We start from the raw sequence: 24,743 nt of genomic DNA, 5'->3' as shown, positions 1-24,743 counted from the left end.
TTCCCCCCTCCCAACACCCCAGACAAAGCTGGAAGATTTTTTGCCCTGTTAGTTTCTAAACTGCACTCTATATTGCTTCATGTAATTTACAGATATGTTAAACCCCCCCTTACAAAGGTATAGGAACCAGATACAGTGGTGCCCCGCAAAACGAACGCCTCGCAAGACAGAAAACCCGCAAGACGAAAGGGCTTTCCGTTTTGGAGGCGCTTCACAAAATGAATTTCCCTATGGGCTTGCTTCGCAAGACGAAAATGTCTTGCGAGTTCCTGCGGGGGTTTTTCCCTCCCCCCCTTTTTTCTAAGCAGCTAAGCTGCTTATCAGCTGATCCGCTAAGCTGATAAGCCGCTAAAAGCCGCTAAACCGCTAATAGCGCTAATCCGCTAATCTGTCAATGGGCTTGCTTCGCAAGACGAAAAAACCGCTATACGAAGAGCCTCACGGAACGGATTAATTTCATCTTGCGAGGCACCACTGTATTGGAACACATCCCCCCCCCCCCCGCCAAGGATTGGAACAAAACGTGAGAACTGTGACCCTAAAAATCTGTTTCCTTAGGGAAAACTCTTCGAAATGACTACACAGATGGCATCGTGCTCCTTTGCAAATGTCAAAAATGTCATTCTCCAGCGTTGGAAGGGTTGCAATAAACCTGGCGCGCATTATCATTTATGGTGGGAACGTAAGTTGGGGCAAGATTTCTGGAATTTGATTTTGATGGAAATGAAAGCTGTTACTCAGGAAACTAGTCCTCATTGCTGATTGCCGCACCTCATGGTTCCCTCCCCCCTCTTTTTCCCAGGGGGGAGACTTACCCGAGCGCGGTTATTGCGCCCCGCGTTGGCACTGCGGAGCGGCTCCTGGTCCGTGTCCTCGTCTGAGGCAACGCTGTCGTAGTCGTGTTGGTCGTCGAGGTCGCTGGGCCCGTGGAGGGAGGAGTCGAGGATCTCTGCAGGAAGAAGGTGACAACCCGGTAAAGGGACAGGGTGGACCTCCAGCCCCCCTGTTCCCACAGCACCCCGTCTCTCTCTTGCCCCCTAACCTGTGGGGCTGGAGAGGCTTTTGCCCTGCTGCCGACGTTTCGCCTCGCTTAAGATGTCGATGATGAGGGTGGCAAATTCCCGAGCATTGAAGCGGGCAAGTTTCTGCCGTCCCTGGTAGAAAGAGAGAAAGAGAATCAACCACATGGGGGGAGGCGTACCAGCCCAGAACGGAGGCAGAGCTCGGCCCAGATCCAGGAGTCGCGATGAACACCCAGAGTCAGGTTTAGGACTTTCTGCATTAAAAGACAAGACAGTTCCCCTCCTCTCCGTTTTATCTCACAACAACCTTGCAAGGTAGGATAGGCTGACAGGAGGCGACTGGCCCAAGGCCACACACATTGGGCTTCTTGGCCGAGAGAGGGATTCGAACCCTTGTCTCTCGCGGATCCTATTCCAACACTCTAACCACTACACCCCACTGGCTCTCTGGAATCTGAGCAGGCTCCAGGAATTCTACCCCTGGATTCAAGGGCCAGATAGAAGCCCCAGCCAGCTCTCTCCATCCCTGCCCTCCAAGAATTACCCACAGTAGGCAGAGAGGGCCGGCCTCAACCGCGCAGAAATAAGTAGGGTCCCACCCGCTTTACCTGATTGCGCGTTGCAGAATATTCGGGGTTCACAGGAAGGAAGGGGACCGCGCTGCGCTCCGTCACCAAGGTGCTGTGGTTCTGCGTCGTGAGCCAGACTTTGTAGGGAGAAAGGAGGGCAGGCAGAAAGGTATTGTTAGCCAGCTGTCTAGCCGTCTGGCACAGACACATCCAAAAAGGTTTTGGGGGGCCAGGGGGCATCATCCCAAGACTCGCCCCGATAAGGGGTGGGCAGACCACAAATGCTTTTGCTGGAAGGGAAGGCTAGATGCAGAAATATCCCCTATGCTCAGTCCAGTGTGTTTCAAAATGTCTGCACCGGGGACACTGGGGAAATAACGCAAAATGGGAAATATAAGATGCTTTATTTTATCCATCTGACAGAGTGGACCCAATGGCCCAGAAGGCGGATTCTGTGTGTGCTGTGGAGGGAAGTGAGGGACTCGTCCACCTGGGAAGGTAACCCATCTAGGAGAAGGAAAACTCTGATCCTAAAGCTCTGCTGTCTTGTGGGATCTCTTTGGGAGAAGAAAAGGCTCAGAGCAAACCCTACACAAATTCAGAGTGAAGTCCCTAAGGTGGTTGGATGGCACCTTGTACGCCTCCCTGCAGCCAAGCTGGTGCCAAGCATCTTTCTCTGCTTTCCTTTGGACCACATCTTGTCATTTAGGCAGCCCAGGAGCTCCCTCTGCCCTGCCCAGGCTTGCACCCCAGGGAGGTACTGCAAACACAGCTGTTTGACTTCACCCGCAGAGGCACACTCCATTGTCGCTCGGGACAGATGGATGCCAACCTATTTTATCAGTGCCCCTGAGGAAGTTTGAAAGCAGCACTAATTATGGAACTTGCCGAACTGACTGGGAGACTCCTAGACCAGAGAGAAGAGACGGTGGAAGAAGATCGGAAGAAGTTTAAGGAATATTTGAAAAAAGATGTTAATATTTAAATCTTAGAATAGCTTTGGAAGTGGATATAGGCCGTAGGGTTAGAAGTAGAAGATAGGGTATTTTAAAATAGTATTATTTGTAAGTGATAAAATGTAAAGATTTTTATGGTAAAAGTAAGCATGATAGGGAAAAAATGGTTAGAAATTATGATATATGTAAACTGCTAAAGATGAGGTGAAATGAAAATCGGATAGGGGTGACTTGGGGAAGCCCACCTAACAATGTTTAGAAAAAATAAGGATAAGACAAGATTTTGTTTGTATTGTTTGTTTTTCTGTATGTGTTGTTTATTTGTGTTATAAAATGAATAAAAAAATGGGGGGGAGGAATTGAAAGCAGCACTAAATTGATGCTTCCACACATTTTACAGGCTCTCACTTTCTGTGCCGTTGTCTGCCCTATTTTGGAAAGAATAGGGCTAGATGCCCCCAAAGAAGAGGATTCAAGACATGTTGGGCTACACTAATTGATACTTTCATGCCCTATTTCAGCCTCTCACTTCCTCCACTGTTGTCTCTCCTTCTTAGGAAGGGGCAGCTGGCCTGAAAGAGACACAGCAGTCCTTTCCCGGAAGTGATTCGAGGTCCTCAGTGATGGCAGGTCTGGTCCCAGCCTGGCCAAAGGTTCCCCTTTGGTCTGACCCAGCTCAGGTCTTTCTTCTGAAGTTCTTGCTGAAATCTCCAAGCCACTGCTCCGTAAACATCACTGCCTTTTGGGTGTGTATGATTAGCAATTCTTGGAGACGCCCAGATGACAAATCTCTGCCACTCATATATTTAAGTACCCTTGAGCGACACACTCACGCTGTCAAGGGCAGTTCCTTGTCCTATGAGCTGCCTCACAGGGTCGTTGTTGCAGGAGGATACATACGCGCGCGCACACAGACACAAGACTACAACACAGTGAGCTATTGGTCCATCTAGCTTGCTTACACTGGCCGGCAGCGGCCCTCCAGGGGTTTCAGGGCAGGGGATATTTCTGCCCCTGACTGGAGATGCCATTGGGGATTTAACCTTCTGCATGTAAAAGAGGTGCTCTACCAGTGAGCTACAGCCTTAAGATACAGGAACCTAAGAAACTGCCTAAGAATCAAGGAGCTACATGTATCACCTAGCTCAGTATTGCCAACACTGACTGGCAGAGGCCCTCCTGAGTTTCAAACCCAGCACTTCTGGGAAATGCCATGGGAATTAAACCCAAGTCCTTCTGTATGCAAAGCAGGTGCTCTGCCACTGAGCTCTTGCCCTAAAAACAGAGCAAGATTCTAGTCCTCATGATTCCAAATAAAGGGCTGGTTGAAGCAGGAACATAAGAAACCACATTATACTGAGTCAGGCCATTTGGTCCATCTAGCTCAGCACTGTCTACACTGACTGGCAGCAACTCTCCGGGGTTTCAGGCAAGGGGTCTCTCTTTTGCTGCCCAGGGATTGAACTTGGGACCTTCTGTATACAAAACCTTACTCCCGAGCTGTGGTCCTGCTTCTAAAGTCAGGTTCCAGTCCTCATGGTTCTGCTGGAGTTTGAACCCAGGACCTTCTGCATGCAGAGATGGTCAGCAAATGAACCACAGCCTTTCCCCAGAAATATGATGCTGCAAGTCAGACAAGCGTGCTCACCAGGAAGGCAATCTCATGCCAAGCGCTGGTGGCAGCGGCAAATTACTTCCACGTAAACATGTCCTGTCGTTGGACTCTTCAACTGGGAAAGGCCAGCTGCTCCTCTTTCCCCTTTTATCATCATCATCATTGATAACAGTTGCGTCAAAAGCTGAAAATGCACTCAATGTCCCCGCTTCTCCAGAAACACAAACACCCGAACCGTGCCCCCCCCCAAACCCCAGGCAAGTCCCCAGCTCGCCTCGCGCCACCCAGATCCCTCGGGGCACAGCTAAAAAGACAACAGCGCTCATACAGATTACAACCTCCCTGCGGCCTTTTTGAAAGCCACCCCCTTTCCGCAGGCAACTTCTGGGAAGAAGAATAATCTTTTTAAAACTGCAAGGGAGGAAACCGGCTACTCCCGAGTCGCAGGGAAGGGAGCAGCCTTGGCTGATGCCCAGACAGGGTGGGTGTTGGTGTGTGTGTGGGGGGGTGACCCACCCACCCCCATAAAGGAATCCAGCCTGGGAGTTCTCTGGTCCCTAAAAGGGCTTGCAAGCCCCACCCCAAACTCAGCAGGCTCCACGAAAAACCCACCCACCTCGCCCAGGGACAGTCCAACCGCTGCCCACCCCCCCAAATGCACACACAAACATCCTCTTACCAGCTTCGTCCGGACTCTGGGGCAACTTTTACAAAGGGGCCTGGAGTTTGCAGAGGGAGCCAAAGGGAAGATTTATCCCTGCAAAGGATTCGGCCGGCCAGGAATGAAAGGGGGGGAGGGGAGGCCTGCTCCAGGGTGGCCGGGAAAGAGAGAAAGTGGCCACGTTCCCACAGAACCGCAGCCAAAGCGCTTCGTTCTGCCGCCTCGCTCTTTTGGGTGGGTGGGAAAAGAGGGGGGAGATTCGCTACAACGCAGGACTTAGCCTGCTGGAAGATTTCAGGCCTGCCCCCCCTTCCCAAACACCCCCCCTTCCCACGCCGCTCTCCCCCTTTCCCTGCTCTCCCAAGGGGCTGGGTTTGGGAATGACTCAGCCACACGGCCAAGATTTCGGGCTTCGGGCCAAGGAGATGAACGAGCCGCGCCTGGGCAAGGAGTCGCTGGCGGGGTGGTTTTTTCCTTTCTTGCCGGAGGAGCGGACGAAAATGGATTTGCAAAGATGCCAGGAGCAGCACTTTGGGGGGTTGGGCAGCATGGAAGAGAGGGAGAGGTCTGGTCAAAATCCTGCGTTCGAATCCCGGCATGAGGGTTTTCCTACAATGGGAATCCAGGTGGCAGCTATGGGATTCGGGATGCTGGACCAGACCCCCCTTCAATGCAGGGATCCCAGCTAAAGAATCCATCCAACCTCTGCTTTAAAACCTTAAAAGCCTTTGGTCTGATCCAGCAGCCAGGATCTTCTTAGGCTCTGACCTCGGACGCCGGCGACAGAATTCAGCTTTCGGAGAAGGTGAATTTTGGTTTTAAAGAGGCAGGCTCCCAGCCAGGATGCAAGGGCTGTGCTAGCCTGAGGCTGATGTTGTCTGAAACATCTGGAGAGCACCAAGTGATCTGCAAACAAACCACTGACCATTTTCCTCCCACAAGCTAAACCGGAGGGTGGGGGGTGGGAGGCAGAGAAAAGAAGTGAGCCACACGCATTGTCCTGATTCTGGAACACAGGAGAGGTTTCAATGGGCTGTGCAAACACCATGCGTTTATTCCCCACTCGTTGCAATAAAAAAGTCCTGGGAACTGTAGTTTTCTGGGAAATATAGCCCTGCGTGGGGTAAACTGCAGTTCCCAGGACACTTTGGGGGGGAATGCGCTTTAAATGTGTCTTACCTGTATGGTGCACACACAGGCTGACGCACGGCAAACGTGTGTACCGAATTCGAATCTTAGGAAAGGGGAGGTAAGAGTGGAGCGTGCAGGAATTGGCGCAAGGAGCCAGCTTGCCCCGTATTTATTCTCACATCTGGGTCCCACTCTCTCTCTCGATGAAAACCAAACGCCAGACATTTTACACACACAGACCAAATCTGAAAATTGCAACCATTAAGCACTCACACCAATCCTTACTACAACAACCCACAAATTAAAACGAACTTCAGCACCAAAACAAGACAGACCAGCAACAGCAGAACTAAATAATTAGAGGCTCTGGCCACATAATGCTCATTTTGTGTTTGTAAAAAAAAATAAAAAATCCATCGTTTAGTACGGCAGCACCCAGCCTCTGGAACTCCCTGCCTCTTGACACCAAGAAGGTGCTTTCGCTGTACTTTTCCCAGCACCTGCTAAAAACATTTTTCGTTAAGGCAAACGCAGAATGCCGTTTTTATCTTATCGTTGGTCTTAATTTTCTTTTGTAGGTTTTTAACAATTGTGTTCAACTAATAACGTCCTTGTTTTGCCCTTTTTTGCAAACTGCTTAGTTTTGCTTGTTTGCTTTGCAATCAAGTGTTATGTAACTTTAATGAAATAAAATAGTTTTTTAAAAAACAACGAACACCACCCACTAGAATAAAACACCAAACTATTTTTAAAAGCAGGCAAAGGGTGAGGGGCAAAGAGAAGGGGCAGATGAACCCTACTCCCCCCCCCATTCGAAGGTGACGGCATCTTTTTCCCCCACAAACACCCCTGCCTCTTTTTCCGAGGGCCGGCACAAGACATTTTGTAGCTTGTAGAGCAGAACAAGATGGCGGCAGCCTGCGGCCACATACAAAAGCCATTCAGACCAGTAGGAAAAACTTCCTTTAAGCGTCCTCTGTCTCAAAAGAAGGTGGCAGGCAAGCTTAAGGAAGGAGAAGAGGAACCTCACATTTCTGGCCTTCAGGTTCTCACCTCAAGTCATCTCACACCCTAGGGAATTATGGGTTGTCAGTGTGTGTGTGGGGGGGGGAACGACAGCTCTCTTTCCACACCACCACCACCCACAGTGGACGCCAGTGAGCAGAACACACAAGAACCCTGGCCCAGCAAAATGATTCCAGGCAGCTCTCGCAATTGAGCCAAGTTGTATTGACGCCCCCCCCCCAAAAAACCTAATAATCTTTAGTCTCTTCTTGGAGTAAACCACTAAAATACTTTATAGAAAAGGGGTGGGGTGGGAAAGAAACCACGTTCTTTCAAATTTCAGAACAGAAACTGACATAGCCAAAGTTGGGGCAGAGGCTTAATTGTAGAATTGCAGAGCTGGAAGGGAACGAAGAGGTCCTCTAGCCCACCCCCAGCAATCGCAGATAAGGGGAGAAAATGTAAGTTTGGGGGGAGAAAACACAAAGCGAGAGGAAACAGAGAAATAAGTTTGGGCAGTGGAACTAGAGCAGGCATAGGCAAACTCTGGCCCTCTAGATGTTTGGGACTACAATTCCCATCTTCCCTAGCTAACGGGACCAGTGGTCAGGGATGATGGGAATTGTAGTCCCAAAACAGCTGGAGGGCTGGAGTTTGCCAATGCCTGAACTAGAGGGTGTTGGAGGGAGTCTGGATGAAGCCAGAGTTCGAATCCATCCACCCCACCCCCCAAATAATAATAATAATAGATTCTTCCAATGATATTACCACAAGCAACTGAGTGCACATTGCCACCTAAAGGCCAGAGGAAGAACTACAATGAATTCATAAGTCTTCAAGCTGGGCAAAGCCTATAAGCATTGGAATCTCCATGCCATCCCTCCAAAAGACCGGGAGGATATGACTGAGAAAGGGGAAAGCCGCACCCGCACTCAACAGGGGGTTGCACTAGATGACCCCCCCCAACTTCAAGACCCCCACCCCCAAAACTCTTCACCTGCATCATTCTCCCGGCGATCCACTTCATCGTAGACGTCCATGGCGAGTTCCTCAAAGAGACGGTTGCTTAGCTAGAGAGAGAGAGAGAGAGAGATTTGGGGTGGGACGGGAGAGAAATGAGATAAGCGGCTCATTAACAGGGTTCCAGGTGGTAATTGGGGAAGAAAAGTGTCAGAGCAGAGAAGAGAATGGTCGTAACTGGGCGGTCAGGAGGGGGAAGCGTTGCTTAATGGTTACAGCCAGCCAGGAGCCAGACTCGTGAGTAGGAAGTAATCCCATGATCCAGAGGTTCCCAAAGTGAGTTATGGGGGTGGGATACCCGGTGGGGGGCAAGAGTGCAAAGGGGGCAGGGTGTGGGTGCGCGTGCCAAAGGTGTAAATGACTCTCAGATGTCCCCAAAGCTGAGGTCACTGGATCAAGTTCATCAGTTTTGTCGAACTAATTAACCTCCATAGTTTTAATTGGCTTTCTGAACAAATGTGCAATCAATGGCTTTGAATTTCATTGTGTGTTTTGTTCCTTGGGGATGTGCGATGCAGGAGAGAAACTTGCTTTATAAACTGAAGGCAGCCCTGTTTAGGGAAGCTTTTAATGTTTAACAGACCACTGTATTTTAATACTTTGTTGGAAGCTGCCCAGAGTGGCTGGGGAAACCCTGTCAGATGGGTGGGGTATAAATAATAAATTATTATTATTATTATTATTATTATTATTATTATTATTATTATTATTATTAACTACTTAACACTGTATTCCAAAGAAAATCTAAAGTACCATACTTTTCCATGTATAAGATGCCCCCTAATTTTGGGGACTCCAATTTCAGAAAATGGCCCAAAGTTTTTTGGGGGGGAGCATTGCCAGAGCTGTTGAGCTTTTTGGGGTGCGGTGCGGGTGTGAACGAAGTAAATCACTAACCTGACGGTTGCAATCACTTGCGCCGGCTAACAATCGCTCACGTCTGCTATAAGCGTCTGCCAACAGCGGAAGCAAAAAGCAAGCACAATTGTCGCAGCGACAGCCCATCGTCAGCCGCCCTTGCCGCAGCCGCCAATCACACCACAAATCCCCAATGACAATCTGCAGCTCGCGGCTGCAACCAATCACCCCCCAGTTTTTAAAGCTTATTTTTTATTTTTAAAAAACCTCGTCTTATACATGGAAAAGCATGGTCACTTTTAAAAAGCAAGTAGAGGAGGAATGCCTCTATTTGGAAGAAACTGCCCCCCAAGAGAGAGAAGGAACGTCTTTCTTCAAAAGAGGACCCCCCCAAGAAGCAATGCTTCTATTTAAAAGAGGTTTTCCCTCCAGAGACAGGGGAATGAGCTTATTTCAGGGATGGGAGGGAATCTGCAGGGCCTCCAGATGTTGGAGGTCTGTGTCTCCCAACTCCCATCATTGAGAAACATCTGGAGGGGGCCATGTTGGCTCCCCAGTTCAGGGGCAATAAAACAGCACGTTTTCAAGGGGGAGAAAGCCTGGGGCGGGGAGATCTGTTTCTGAACTGGCCACGGGGGCCTCCTGACTCTCAGGGACAGGCTTACGATACCCCACTCAGGAACCTCGCCACCCTGCCACCCACAACAAAAGCCAGAACCGTCCTCAAAGACTTACCGCCTGCAGTTTCTTCTTGGCTGCCTTGGCGAGCTCAGAGAGGTCCAGGCTGTTGGGGAGAAGGGCCAAGAAGCCGTCAATCTTCTTCCAGCGGAAATGAAATGGGGGATCAATGCCCGTTTCCATGCACCCCACCAACACACCCACACCCCTTACACCCTCCAAACGCTGCCTGGCGCCAGACCGTTCACATCTGCAGAATACCCCCAATGAAGAAGTTGCGACGAACAGATTTGTAAGGGCTGGAGGATTTTAAGCTGAGGGTGGATGGCCATTGGTCAGGGGTTCCTTAGCTGGGATTCCTGGGGTTGGGCTAGATGGCCTTTGGGGGACCCTGCCAACTCGCAGGGCCTGTAAGACAGAGCTATTCTGCCTGGTTTTCAATGTGAATTTAGCCTGATCTGTTATTCCCCTTCCCTCCGCCTCCCCTTTTATGAAGATTACCCATTCTGGGATCCCACAGCCAATTCTCCCCTGGCCTCCTTGCCAGCTAGCCCTGGTGATCATCTCATGTTTATTGGATGGATTTCCCCCTAAACTGATGTTAGAACTTTGAATTTCTTGTTATTCGCGCCTTTACACAGTATTTTATGCTGTTTTTTGTTGTACCACAATTAAGTGATACAAGTGTTGTTAGCCGCCCTGAGCCCGGTTTTCTGAACCGGGAAGGGTGGGGTATAAATAAAAGTGTATTATTATTATTATTATTATTATTATTATTATTATTATTATATTTATTATCATCATCATCATAATTGAGGGGGGACGCAGGTTCGTCTTCAGACCGATGGACGCAGGTGAGAGCGCGATGGAGATTATAGGCCCTTCTTATGCCCATTTATATCACACTTCCATCCGGTTTCCATACGACTTTGCTTGCTGCCAGAGGTGGCGGCATTTAGCCAAATCTGGCTAGCCACAAAGAGAAGCAGGTGCTGGACTAGGTGGTCTCCAGCAGCCAGGCTCTCTTTGGATCCCTAGACCCTTGGGCAGATTCTCTCAAGGGCGACCTTCTAAGCATTGATAATCCTGGGGTTTTTCCAGCCCTGCAGAAGACTGGGGGTGTGAGGAGAGACTGACAGGCCAAACATGGTCACAAAAATATTCTATTTATTCCCACCCTCCCTGCCATTTTGCATCCAAACTCCTCCAAGCCCACCCCATAAAGCAGACACTGATAATCCACATTATATCTCCCTAGAAATTTGGAGGGGGTGTGTGGCACACATGGCGATGGTGGCGTCATGCAGATGGTAGCTGAAGCCTTGGTACCTTTGAGACATGCATTTTGGGCGCACTCTGAACTCCGGAAAGGCAGCGAGGGGTTGGAAAAAGAGAGGAAAAGTGAGGATGTTAAGAAAAAACAAAACAAAAGCAGAGTGTTATGTAGCCAAGGGGTGGGGATTCGCACTCGCCTCCTGAAGGTCTTGCAGGCGCTCGCTGGGTCAAGATATCAAGCCAGTCTCTCCTCGCCTAACACTAACCCAGACCGTGCCCAAAACTGAGCCGAGGGATGGGTTGGACTAGATGACCCTCAGGAACCCTTCCAGTACAATTCTATGATTCTAAGACCAAAATACACCACAGTTTGGGGGCCTCAACAAGCAGCCAGGGCCCCCTGTATCTGGTGCAGAGGATCCCCCCTTTGGGGCGGGTGAGAGCAACCCGCTTAAGAACCCTCCTCGGAGACGTCAGAGGGGCCACCACCACCCAGCCCTCGAGGCAGAAGCACCCAAAGGTCAGATCTGAGGAGCAACGATGGGGCAGGCTCTTGATTCAGCTGTAGGTGGCTCAGTTGGTCAAGCATGAGACTCTTAATCTCAGGGTTGAGGGTTTGAGTCCTGCCTTGGGCGAGATTCCTGCATTGCAGGGGGTTGGACTAGATGACACTAGCGGTCCCTTCCAACTCAACAATTCTATAATACAGTCGTAGCTTGGATCCCGAACGCCGCTTTGGCTCCTGAACGCCGCAAACCCGGAAGTGAGTGTTCCGGTTTGTGAACGTTCTTCGGGACCCGAACGTCCAACGGGGCTTCCGATTGGCTGCAAGAGCTTCCTGCAGCCAATTGGAAGCCACATTTTGATTTCAAAGTGGGAGGCCAAGAGGCAAGGAGGCAGCAGGGGGCGCAAATGACGATCAGGCTTTGAAATAGCTGGCCTCCCTGCATCAAGTCCGCCAGTTCTGTTGAGTTAAATGATTTCAATTGCATTTTGAACAAGCGTGCCATGAATTGTCCCTGTTCCCCACCTGTCTGCCATTTGCGGGATGATGTAATGCCCATTCTTGTGGTCTGCGTAGAGAGACAAAATAAAGAAAGGAAATGGATTGAGTGAGATTAAGAGCGGCTTTGCCGAATCCAGTCGCCCTGCCCCCCTTGCACAGAGGCAGGTTCGCAGGCTCACTGGAACCCCTGTATTGCAGGGGGTTGGACTAGATGACCGCTGGGGGTCCCTGGGCCAACTCCCTGGTTCCACAAAGATTAGCAGGATGGCTCATTCCCCAGCACCACCGAAATATACACTCCCACTTGCTCTGCTGCAGCAGAAACAGTGAATGCCAGGAATTATCTGGAAAGGTAAGGATTTTAAACAACAACAGCCATGCCATCATTACGTGTGAGCGAAAGAGCAATGGCCCCGTGGCGAAGTTTCCTGGGAAAAGAGCGACGGAGAGGAAGTTCCTAAACAGAATCAAGTCACGCCACCCTTGCCTTAACGGTAAACACAATTCCGATCGCTACATTTTTTAATAAAGCAAGAAAAATAGCAATATTGCACAAAAGGGGAATTTGGGAAAGGACGAGCGAATCACACGAGCAGAGCAAAATGCCTTATCCCGCGTAAGATTCATTGGCTCATCAGGCTCAGTGTTGTCTACACTGACTGGCAGCTGTGGCTCTGCAGGGTTATTTTTTGGAGGGGGAGCTGTCTCTCTCAGCCCTACCTGGAGACGCCGGAATTGAATTTGGGACCTCTAGCGTGCAAAGCAGACGCTCTCCTAACGAGCTGCAACCCTTGTCTTAGAAATTACCGTACTTTTCGCTCCATAAGACGCCCTTTTTGCCTCCTAAAAAGTAAGGGGAAATGTCTGTGCGTCAGCGTTCCCTTTCAAGAGCAGCGTGGAGCGTGTGTGCGGCTCTTGGGGGCTTTTCCCCGAGGAGGGAGAAGGGCAGCCTGTCAGTCCCTTCTTCCTCCTCTGGGAAAAGCCCCCAAGAGCCGCAAACACACTCCACGCAGCTCTTGAAAGGGAGTGCTGAGCAGAGCCTGTATGCATCCCAGGCTCTGCTCAGCACTCCCTTTCATGAGCCGCGTGGAGCATGTGTGTGGCTCTTGGGGGCTTTTTCACTTCACGGAAAAGCCCTCAAGGGCTTTAAAGGGAAAAGCTCCCTTTAAAGAGCGCACTGAGCGTTTGTGTGGTGCTTGCAGGCTTTTCCCTGAGGAGGAAAAGCTCGTGAAAGGGCACTCCCTTTAAAGAATTTTTTTTTCTTGCATTCCCCCTCTAAAAAATAGGTGCGTCTTATGGAGCGAAAAATACGGTAGATGTTGGTCCTTACGGTTCTGATTTAGGGGCCGATTTAAATGGGAACACAGGAAACGCCGTGTGTTAGCTCAGAGGGTTGCAACTTTGCATGCAGAAGGTCTCAGGTTGAATCCTGGACATCTCCAGATTGGGTTGGGAGAGATGCTTTAGCTGAAATCCTGGACAGCTCGTGCCAGGCAGGGGAGACAACACTGAACTAGGCTGGCCAGTCGTCTGGCTCAGTGCATGTGGTTCCCTGTTTCCGCTCTGCAGCTCTTTTGTCTTGAACAGGGACCCCTCCCTGAGCCCCCAGCTCATCTGTGCTCAGAAGGGAGGCTGGACAGGCTGCTCAGCAGGAAGCTGCTGCAGTAGTAGGTTGTTATCCCAGAAGATTGGCTCCCTCCCACTCGAACATGGTGCAGTTCTCTTACCTGGCTTTCGCCCACAGAGGTAGAAAGCCAGCCTGTCCGTCAGCTCATACTGGCATTCCACCAGGCGCTCGGCCAGTTCATGCTGAGATGCCTGCCTGTGGGGAGGGAAGGAGGGACAACGGTCAGACGAGGTAGGCCAGGGAGAGAGAGGGAGGGAGGAAGAACCCATCCCAGTAAACAGGACTCGTTACAAACTTAACACAACAGAGCGGATCTGCTGCCATCAGGAACCACAAATGGGTAACCATCTATTAGACTGCTGATAGGTAAAGATAAAAAGCTTAATAATAATAATAATAATAATAATTATAGTTTATTATTTGTACCCCGCCCATCTGCCTGGGTTTCCCCAGCCACTCTAGGCGGCTTCCAACAAAGATGAAAAATACATTAAAATGTCACACATTAAAAACTTCCCTGAACAGGGCTGCCTTCTGATGTCTTCTAAATGTTAGGTGGTTGTTATTCTCTTTGACATCTGGTGGGAGGGTTTCCACAGGGCGGGCGCCACTACCGAGAAGGCCCTCTGCCTGGTTCCCTGTAGCTTTGCTTCTCGCAATGAGGGAACCACCAGAAGGCCCTCGGCGCTGGACCTCAGCGTAAGGGCAAAACGATGGGGGTGGAGACGCTCCTTCAGGTATACTGGACCGAGGCCGTTTAGGGCTTTAAAGGTCAGCACCAACACTTTGAATTGTGCTTAGTTAAGTCCAATCAAAGGCAACTATGGAGTTGCAGCGCTCATCTCGCTTTCAGATCAAGGGAGCTGGCGTTTGTCCACAGAATTTTTCGGGTCATGTGGCCAGCAGGACTAAACCGATTCTGGTGTAATGGGACACCATGACGGAAACCAGAGTGCACAGAAACGCCGTTTACCTTCCCGTTGCAGTGGTACCTATTTATCTACTTGCACTGGTGTTCTTTCGAACTTCTAGGTTGGCAGGAGCAGGGACCGAGCAACAGAAGCTCACCCCGTCGCGGGGATTCAAACCGCCAACCTTCTGATTGGCAAACACAAGAGGCTCAGTGGTTTAGACCACAGGGCCACCCTGTTGATGGGCAATATTGGGCCAGCAGTGGGAGGGGTTAAAGTCAGAACTGGGCGGGGCTATACCTGACACCCTCACCTGGCGTAATCGATGGGGCTGCGTCCGTTCACGTCAGGTGCCCCGGGGTCCGCCCCGTAGACGACGAGCAGCTCCGCCTGGAGGATCTGCCCCGCCTTGGCAGCAACATGCAGGGGCGTTGTCCCTTTCTCCTACAAAAAGCAGAGGATTTTGCTCTACCACCGCACACAGCGCATGCCCAGTGGCACTCTTTCTCTTTCCTGGCTATTCTATAGCCGGGCTCCGCCAGTTAAGCGAAAAGGGCAAATATTCCAAGACCTAGCAGGGTAAGAAACCCGACATTGGGAGATGGGGCAGTGGCTCACCGGGTGGAAGAAGTTGGCCTGGGCGCCCAGGGAAAGAAGGCGCAAGCAGGTCTCCAGGTTCCCCGTCCGGACGCTTGAATGCAGTTGCTGCGGAGGAAGGAGGAAGAGGAGGAGAGAGGTCAGATGGAAGGAAACACAAAGCTATCTACAAACATGTGCACACACAAACTGACCAGCCCCACACACAGCGAGGGACGAAGACCCCAGAAAACAAGAGCTCATATACCCCATTTAATCCCTCTCAGCCACTTCAGGCTGTGAAGCTGGCATGATTACAGATGCCACACAATACTCATTCTTCATTTGTAAGAAATCCGTATTTCAGCCTGGCAGCTCCTGTCCTTTGGAACTCCCTGCCTAGTGACATCAGTCAGGCGCCTTCGCTGTGTACTCCATTCAGCAGCTGCTAAAAACTTCTTTGCTTAGGCAAAGCCCAACATGTGTTTTCATCTGGTTTTTAGCTTATTCCAATTACTATTTTTTGAATTATTTTAAATTGTTGCTTTTAACCAGTGCTGGGGGGACGCAGGGGTACGCATACCCCTAAACATTTTGTGAATCTAAGTTTGGCCTCACTGAGGGGCAATATTTCAATATGTGTAGGAAAATGAGAGCACCCCCAAACATTTTTTTTAAAGAAAAAAAAGGCACTGCTTTTAACTCTGATGGTTCCCTGGAGTTGTTCTTTTCGTAAACCCCTTTCAGGTGCGCACACAGAGGTGTCTACCTTGCTGAGGTCCTTGGCGGTGACGCCGTCGTCGTCTCGGCACGGGAGCTTGTGGACAAAGGCCAGCATCTGGTATTTGGCACGGATGAATTCAGACTTGGTGGGGCTGCGATACAGAACAGGAGCAGATCAGTGAGGAACCACACTAAGGCGCCGTCCGCACTACAGATTTAAAGCACGATTATACCACTTAAACAAACATGGCTTTCCTCCCCAGAAGGAATCTTGGGATCTGTAGTTTGTCATGAGTGTTGAGCGTTATTAGGTGACACCCCCTATTCTCCCCCTCATGGAAGTACAATTCCTAAAGTGGTGTGACCATCAATTCCTCTTTTTCAGGGAACTCTGGGAATTGTGGCTCTGTGAAGGGCACAGGGGGAGGGATCGCCTAACAACGAACTACAGTTCCCAGGATTCTCTGGGGGAACTGTTACAACTGTATGATGCTGCTTTAAATGAACTGCACAGGTGAGGCCTTTCTCCCCAACAGGGATTTATTGATAGCAGTGGCCTTGAGAAGACTCAGGTAGCCTGGAAGCTTCTGGATAATGAGGGCTAAGAGCACCTCTGCACATGACCAGAGGCACTCTTTCTCTCTCTGCTCCACCTCCTCCAGCACAAGCTTCAGGCCCTGCCCTGGGAAGCCTCTAATTCTTGGTTTGAACATTTTATTAAAAACAACAAAATATGGAAGTGGAAGACTGCCTTCAAGGCAGAAAACCCTAATAATAATAATAATAAAAATAATAATAATACCACCACCAAGAAAATGCAATTGAACATAGAGACCTGCAAAACACTTTGACAGCTATTCATTGTTTTTGCCTTCTTCCATCATCATCGTCATCATCATCTCGTAGAAATGTAGAGTTGGAAGGGACCCCAAAGGTCATTTAGCCCAACCCCGTGCAATGCAGGAACTGCAGCTAAGCTGACAGGTGGCGTCAGAATTTAAAGCCATCAGAGCGATGTGCAGAGGAAGAACAGAATGAAACTTGGATATGCAAGCTCTGCGAAGGGCAAAATAAACTCCCTTTGATTTTGCAGTAGCTCAAACGCTGTCAGAAATGATCTGTGGGTCCCTTGCCACTTCAGACAACCCACACATCATTTCTGAAAGAGTTTGAACCCTCTAAGTTATTGGGTGAAGTGTGGAAATGACCGACGGTGCCCATGGAAATCTTAACTCCGCTTCTGCCTGATCTGGTGCCCTTTGGATGCTTCGCACTACAATTCCCATCAGCCCCAGCGTCAGATAGCCATGCCTGCTGGGATGATGGGAGTTGTAGTCCCAAACATCTGGCAAAGGCGGAGTTATGAGTGTCTTCTGCAACCAGAGCTGCTCCTGCTCCTTTTCCAACCCTTTCAGACGTCCGCTACAAAATAGACAGAGCTCTTGGGTCTCTCCTCGCTCTGCTGTGGTCAGCAAGTTCAAAATTAGTTCCCCGCTTCGTTTGCAGAACTATTAAAAGGGCCCTTGCAGGGAGCTGAGATGTCTGAGTAGGCCAGGAATATGGCCACAGATAAAGAGAGGCATAAGGGATAGCTCAGTCGGTAGAGAATGAGACTCTTAATCAAAGGGTTGTGGGTTCGAATCTCATGTTAAGCAAAAGGTTCCTGTGTTGCAGTGGGTTGGACCGGATGACGCCCGGGGTCCCTTAAAACTCTACATGTCTATGATTCAATGTTCAGAGAGGCCTTGGGAGAGTGTGTAGAACAGCTGTCCCTAACCTAGCGCTCTTCAGAGGTTTTGGACTACAATTCCCAATCAGCACAGGTGCAGTCCAAGACAAAGCCAGGCTGCCTAGGGCTGATGGGAGATGTAGTCCAAAATCTCTGAGAGGCCATCAGGTTGGCAAAAGCAGATTTAACTCTATACAGAATTAAAGGAAGAGCTTTAAAACTGCCCTCATCCTTTGGGTTGCACAGTCTACCTTCCAATTCCAGATGGGTGATAAAATGATGAGAAAAATATTGAAATGTGATGTTCCCTTAGATCCAGCGTTGATACTGATCAACTGTACACTGCCTATCACATGCAAAGAACATTTAAGGAACTTACATCAGATCTGCTAATGGCTCAAAAGTTACATTCTTGGAACGAATGCTTAATAAAATTTGGTATTTGGCTACAGTGGCAAAAAAACCGATGCCTCAAGAGCCAGAATTGCAAGTGAATACACAAAACAATTCTGGGAAAACTGGCTGCCCCTATGTAATATTGTCAATAAAGCAATGATCTCCCACCAAAGCAAATTCAAGTAGATTTTGAGAGGTATTTAGAAGAAATATTGCAATTTTACGCTAAGTTGTATTTTCTTGCAGATTGTTACGATTTGCAGCAATCTTAACTGGGGCAGTGGAGTTGTTAGTAACTATCAAACAATTATTATTTTTTAAATGGCTCCAGTTAAGAATGAGTTGTCAGTGGAGGCTACAACATTGACATTCTGAGTAAGACAGGGATGTACCAGTTACAGGTCGGTAGCCGTGTTGGTCTGCCGTAGTCGAAACATAATACTGTAAAAAAATTCCTTCCAACAGCAGCTTAGAGACCAACTAAGTTTGTTATTGGTACGAGCTTTTGTGTGCATGCACACTTCTTCAGATACACACCTGAAGAATGTGTATCTGAAGAATTGTGCATGCACACAAAAGCTCATACCAATAACAAACTTAAGAGACCAACTAAGGTGCTACTGTTAGGGATGTACCAGAAAATCATAATTACAGCTGGCATCTTCCAGCGGCCCCTCCCTTCTCTACGCACCCCGTATCCCCCACAAAAATTAAAGAATGGTCAATGCCCACTGCCATCCCTCCTTGCAGGATGAATGAGCCCCACCCATCTCCCCAGGTAGGTACCCCCCCAAAAATCCTCTCCCCGTCTACCCCCTCCCCCAATCCACCGGGACTCACTGGACTTTATCCTGCGGGTTCGCCTTACGCTTCCCGCTCTGGACCTGCGCCGGGTCAAGCAGTGAGTGTTCCCATATAGAATTGGCACCGTTACTTGCGAGGGTGTGCACCATCTGAGGACCGGAGGGCAGGGATTGGGAGAGTGGGAAGAAAAAAAGGAGGAAAGAAAAATCAACAGGGAAATGGCCAGTTTACCTGCAGGATCACCTTGTTGCATCGATGCTCATCTGACAGCTTTGGCCTGTGGAACTGGCATTTGTTACAGGTGCCAGAATAAATTCTCATTTTAACATGCTTGTAAGAAACCAGCCTCTGTGGAACTCCCTACCTATTGAAGTCGGTCTACTCGTTTTCAGCGCCTGTTATAGGCAAGGCCATCCAAGCATGTAGAATTTCGAGATTAAAACACATGTCCTTTTCAGCATGTCACTGCTTATAATTACCTTTTGATTGCTTTTAATACCTGCTATTAATTGCTTTTTAACATTACAGGCCTTGAACGTCCTCTGTGAATTATTACACGGTCTACCTCCCCAGTGCCCCCAGAACTCGTGCAAAGACTGTGGCCTGGTCCCCACCAGCCCCAAAGCTGAGCAAAACTTGTTTAGGAACATAAGGAGAGCCTGATGGATCAGGCCAAAGAAGGCCCCCTACGCCAGAATCCTGTTCTGACGTCGGCCAACCAGATGCCCCAGGACAAAACTCTCAAGTAGGACCCAAACACGAGAGCACTTTCGCCTGCTGTGGCTTCCATCAACTGGTAAAGGTAAAGGGACCCCTGACCATTAGGTCCAGTCGTGGCCGACTCTGGGGTTGCGGCACTTATCTCGGTTTACTGGCCAGGTCATGTGGCCAGGATGACTAAGCCGCTTCTGGTGAACCAGAGCAGAGCACGGAAATACCATTTACCTTCCTGCCAGAGTGGTACCTATTTATCTACTTGTACTTTGACATGCTTTCGAACTGCTAGGTGGGCAGGAGCAGGGACCGAGCAATGGGAGCTCACCCCATCGTGGGGACTCGAACCGCCAACCTTCTGATCGGAAAGTCTTAGGCTCTGTGGTTTAACCCACAGTGCCACCCGCGTCCCAACTGGTATTCAGAAGCATTTCTGCCTCTGACTGTGCAGGCAGATAGTAGCCACTGTGGCTAGTTGCCATTGATATCAACTCCTCTTCCATGAATTAGTCCATTTCTCTTTTAAAGGCATTCAACTCGGTGGGTGTCACTGGTTCCTGCAGTTCCTGGAGTTCCACAGTTTAACTGTGTAAAGAAGACTTGCCTTTTGTCTGTCCCAAATCACGCAACACTCAGCTGCATTGGATGTCTATGAGTTCCAGCACATGGACACACAATTATGCCATACGCAAGTTTAGAAGCTTCTTTCACATTGCATCTGATTTGCCTTCTTTCTAATTTGAACACTGCAACCTTCCTTCACTGGGGATGCTCTTAATAATTTTTTTATTGCATTTTGGTGTGCTGGAAAGAGAAATGGAAGAGACAGGCCCCTGCCCCCAAGGAGATTACAATCCCTCTTTAACCAGGCCTTTATACATTTCACTGATTTTACAATCATTTTGACATTTCAAAACTTGACTTCCTTCCCCCACTGTCTGTGGTTCCTTAAATTTATTTTTAATATCTTCTGCATATCCAAATTAACTTAATTTGTTCATTCATTCATCTTCTTTATATATATACCTTATGAAACGCAGGTTATTACAATAATCCTGCCAATGTTTTTAATCTGTTTACAATTCATCTGTAAATATTCAATAAACCACTTCCATTCTTTTATAGAAAGTTTGCTATCTTGATTTCTTATTCTTCTGGTAAGTTTCGCCATTTCTGCATATGGCTTATGGAATATTTTGTCTTTTTTTTATATTGCAATTTTAGGTTGTAAATCGCCCTGAGATCTACAGGCATAGAGTGGTATACAAATGTTAATAATAATAATAATAATAATAATAATAATAATAATAATAATAATAATAATAATAATAATAATAATAATACTGTATTGGCCTGAATATAAGCTGCACTTTTTTTTCCAAATTCTGATCGTGAAAAGTTAAAGTGTGGCTTATATTCATGACCTTACGCCTCTGGCAAAGTGGCGCAGCTCCCCCACCCACCCACAGAAGCAGCCCAGGACCGCAGGGCAATGGTGCCCAAACCTTCCCCAAGATTACGAATTAAAGGTGCGGCTTATATTCGGGTGAGGCTTATATGCAGGCCAATACGGTAATAGCAGACTATGCTTCAGAACCAGCCAGCCAAAACAAAAAGTCTATAAGGATTGGAGAATCTTTAAAGAATATTTAGAAAACTGTGGAATAAAAGGAAACATATTGGCAGAATTAGACTGATCCCTGTATTATATAAGTTTGTAGGGAGGTGAAAAAAATTATATAAGAAATATGTAACTGTGCAGTATAAAGTAATGAATAGAAAAAGTACAGTGAGATTAACTGGAAGTCAGTTTTAAATTATAAAATTATAAATTTTATAATTGTGTTCAATACCAGGAGTATATATGATATTAATTATATTAATCTTCTTATATCTTAGAGTGTGGTGGTTTGTTTGATTTTTCTGTTATTTGTTTGTTTGATTGTATGTTTGTTTATTTGTATGTACATGTGTTTTTCATAAACATATTTATTTTAAATTAATAAAGATATATTTTTAAAAGTCAGCTTTGTGCCACCCTTCTGGGGATGCCACTGTCCCTCTGCCCCCATCCCCAAAGGTGCCCCCACTCACCTGCAACAAGGTGGCCGACCAAGGGCTGTGCCGAAGGTGCTTGACGATGGATATATGGCGCCCCAGACTGCGATGGACGCTGCAACATTCGTCGCAGACCAGCACTCCGCGATTGATTGACGCCCAGCCAGGGTCTGCAGGGAGAGAAAACCACAAGCTTGAAAGTTTGGAAATCACGACCCTTAACATCCGTTTCCAGTTTTCTTAGGGATAACACTTTGAAATTGCTACGCAGATGGTATCGCACTCATTTGCAAATGTCAGAATCGCTTCCTTCCATATCACCTAATGGTTGGAGATTGTTGCTGTGATGAACTTGGTACATTCTACCTCTCTTTCAAATCAGAACCAGTGAGGGCAGTGAAGGTCCTGTGTGAGTGTCTGGAGGCGGTTGGAGGTTGGATGGCAGCTAACAGATTGAGCTTGAATCCTGACAAGACAGAAGTACTGTTTTGGGGGACAGGAGGCGGGTGGGTGCGGGGGATTCCCTGGTCCTGAATGGGGCAACTGTGCTCCTGAAGGACCAGGTGCGCAGCCTGGGAGTCATTTTAGACTCACAGATGTCCATGGAGGTGCAAGTCAATTCTGTGTCCAGGGCAACTGTTTACCAGCTCCATCTGGTATGCAGGATGAGATCCTCCCTGCCCACGGACTGTCTCGCCAGAGTGGTGCATGCTCTAGTTGTCTCCCGCTTGGACTACTGCAATGCGCTCTATGTGGGGCTACCTTTGAAGGTGACTCGGAAACTACAACTAATCCAGAATGCGGCAGCTAGACTGGTGACTGGGAGCGACTGCCGAGACCACATAATACTGGTATTGAAAGACCTACATTGGCTCCCAGTACGTTTCCGAGCACAATTCAAAGTGCTGGTGCTGACCTTGAAAGCCCCAAATGGCCTTGGTCCAGTATACCTGAAGGAGCGTCTCCACTCCCATTGTTCTACCCGGACACTGAGGTCCACGCCAAGGGCCTTCTGGTGGTTCCCTCACTGTGAGAAGCCAAGTTACAGGGAACCAGGCAGAGGGCCTTCTCGGTGGTGGCACCCACCCTGTGGAACGCCCTCCCACCAGATGTCAAAGAGAAAAATAACTACTAAACATTTAGAAGACATCTGAAGGCAGCCCTCTTTAGGGACGCTTTTAATGTCTAACAGACCACTGTATTTTAATACTCTGTTGGAAGCCGTCCAGAGTGGCTGGGGAAACCCAGCCAGATGGGTGGGGTATAAATAATAAATTCTATTTTATTCTATTTAGGATGGGAATGTACCAGTAAGTCGACGTAAGATTCCTGGAACTAAATTTTGACGGAAACGAGACAGGTTACTAAAGAAACCATGGTTTGCTGTCCAAAATTAATGTTTCTGATGGTGCCAATGTAGATATAGTGCCAAAAGAATTGGTCTCCTATATGATCTTGGCATAGTTATTTGCAATTCAGTGGAAAATGGCCCAAAAATCTCACTCTGGATGCTTGATACCAATCACTCTGGAACAGAGCTAGAATGGAGAAAATCACACATAATCTGGGATTTTGACAAGGACCAGGCCCTTTTAACATGATTTGGTATTCCTTTATTACATGTACAACAGAGCCAACATTTTCAAGACAACTCTCATCCCAAGCTTGGCAAGCCTGGAACCAGATAATCAGATGACACGAATATTCTTTACTTGGACTTTGTTATTTGAACCCATGTGCAGTCGGACTCAATTCTCCATGCCTATTTTATAGCTTTGTTTTTCATCTTTTAACTTTCAGCTCTTAACTTCGGTTCTCTCTGTTTTATATATACATTACGAAACAAAATTTAAAAGAATATTTACGAAAAGCAAATGGAAATGTATTTTTGGAGAAAGGACGCAGGAAGCTGCCTTATACTGAGCCCATGTAGCTTAGTACTGTCTGCACTGACTGGCAGCAGCAGCAGCAGCAGATCTCCAGGGTTTCAGGCAGGGAGTCTCTGCCAGCCCTACCTGGAAATGTCAAGGGTTGAACCAGGGACCTTCTACATGCCTAGCAAGTGTTCTACACCCCTGAGCTAGAGGAGGGGACGTGTGTGCTTTGTGTTACCCTGATTTCATGTGAGGACGGTTTGTGCGCTTTTCTGAAAAAGGCAAGCTGTAAATTAATAACACGAACAATATCGGTAAGCAGGAACGGGGGTGATGAGGCTTCTGAGTTATCACTGCAGCGCAGCCAACGCTTTGGAATTATTTATAATTAAAAACAGCTACAGCTGCCTTTTCACACCTACAAAGGCATCCTCAGAGCAAAGTCATCTTGTCAGATCATTAAAAATAACTAAATCACCCAGTAAAGTCAAGATGGCATCAGATGCAAAGGCAGCGCATTTAATTTTTCTTTTTAAAATAGATTTGGGGGCTCTGGACTTCTGACTTGTCTCTAATTCTCAGTTTGGGGGGCAGGGAGAAGAGAAGATTTTCTGTATTATTCTTATTCTTATTAGCAGTCACTTAGTTACTTAAAAGGTAACTTGTTTTGCATTTAAAAACATAAATATATTACCCCACACTGTACATACAATATACTACACAAACAGACTACTAAAGACGATTTTATCTGGCAATGTTTTTGAACCCTTGATACATTTTGTATAAATATGAACTGTGCATCCCACCATGGAGTATATTTGACACTATTCATTCTTTTTTTAAACTTCATTTTAAAAAATCCTTTATTTTCATTCCTCTTTCCTGTGGCATATTTTAGCTTGATGTTTCGTTGGCCGTACTTTCAAATTTAAAAAAATATTCCCTATGCCATAAAGAAGAAGAACAATTATCATACAAAACATTAACGTTTTCATGCAGCGTGCTCCTTCCCCCCCAAAAAAACCTTTGTACATGCTCAGAGGACAGTTTCCACACATTCTGGGGCTAAGTCTGGGCTCAAGGCCACAGCCCCTGATGGCATTCCCACTCCTCCATTGGGCCACTAGCTGTGAGAGGGGGCCCTTCCTCCCCACCAGGCCCCAAAGATCTGGAAATGCATATTCTGCCCCCTCAGCAGCAAACCTTATTCCAGGGAATTTTCACGGGAAAGCTAGGAGGGGGGAGAGCACCCATCAAAAATCTATTGATGCAGAAGAGACACACCTTGTCTCTCCTGCCTGGTTGCTAAGGAAACCCGAAAGGCCGCCCTAGAAACATCGAGGCAACTCTTCCCCTTCCAGCACCGTGACAAAGAGAGAAATCATCAAGCGTGTTTTAGGCCTTGACACTTTAAAACAGGGGTCGACCACCTAAGGCCCATGGGCCACAAGCGGCTCATAGGGGTCGTTTAATCGGCCCCCGAGCCGCTCCTGAACCGAGCCACCTGCTTGGTGAGTTCCCATGTGCTGCGCTAA

General features: G+C 48.1%; 1 protein-coding gene across 3 annotated transcripts in view; it reads right to left on the bottom strand.

Moving 5' to 3' along the window:
* Nucleotides 1–24,743, bottom strand: part of GIT1 (GIT ArfGAP 1) — a 49,070-nt gene that overhangs the window by 8,710 nt on the left and 15,617 nt on the right. For 2 of the 3 annotated variants that reach the window (XM_081890775.1, XM_081890776.1), the window contains exons 2-13: nucleotides 21,371–21,504; nucleotides 18,599–18,711; nucleotides 15,680–15,785; nucleotides 14,953–15,039; nucleotides 14,648–14,778; nucleotides 13,524–13,618; nucleotides 11,821–11,863; nucleotides 9,573–9,621; nucleotides 7,957–8,029; nucleotides 1,631–1,728; nucleotides 1,043–1,154; nucleotides 816–949 (exon numbers count right to left, since the gene is read on the bottom strand). In XM_081890775.1, the coding sequence (XP_081746901.1) occupies nucleotides 816–949; nucleotides 1,043–1,154; nucleotides 1,631–1,728; nucleotides 7,957–8,029; nucleotides 9,573–9,621; nucleotides 11,821–11,863; nucleotides 13,524–13,618; nucleotides 14,648–14,778; nucleotides 14,953–15,039; nucleotides 15,680–15,785; nucleotides 18,599–18,711; nucleotides 21,371–21,504 (1,175 nt within the window). Of the gene's footprint in view, nucleotides 1–815; nucleotides 950–1,042; nucleotides 1,155–1,630; nucleotides 1,729–7,956; nucleotides 8,030–9,572; nucleotides 9,622–10,844; nucleotides 10,872–11,820; nucleotides 11,864–13,523; nucleotides 13,619–14,647; nucleotides 14,779–14,952; nucleotides 15,040–15,679; nucleotides 15,786–18,598; nucleotides 18,712–21,370; nucleotides 21,505–24,743 lie in introns of all 3 variants that reach the window. The other variant, XM_081890774.1, reaches the window with a different exon arrangement.

The sequence above is a fragment of the Podarcis melisellensis genome (genome assembly GCF_964234715.1).
Source record: "Podarcis melisellensis genome assembly, chromosome: 15".
NCBI lineage: Eukaryota > Metazoa > Chordata > Lepidosauria > Squamata > Lacertidae > Podarcis > Podarcis melisellensis.
This window is presented reverse-complemented; position numbering and strand designations above follow the sequence as displayed.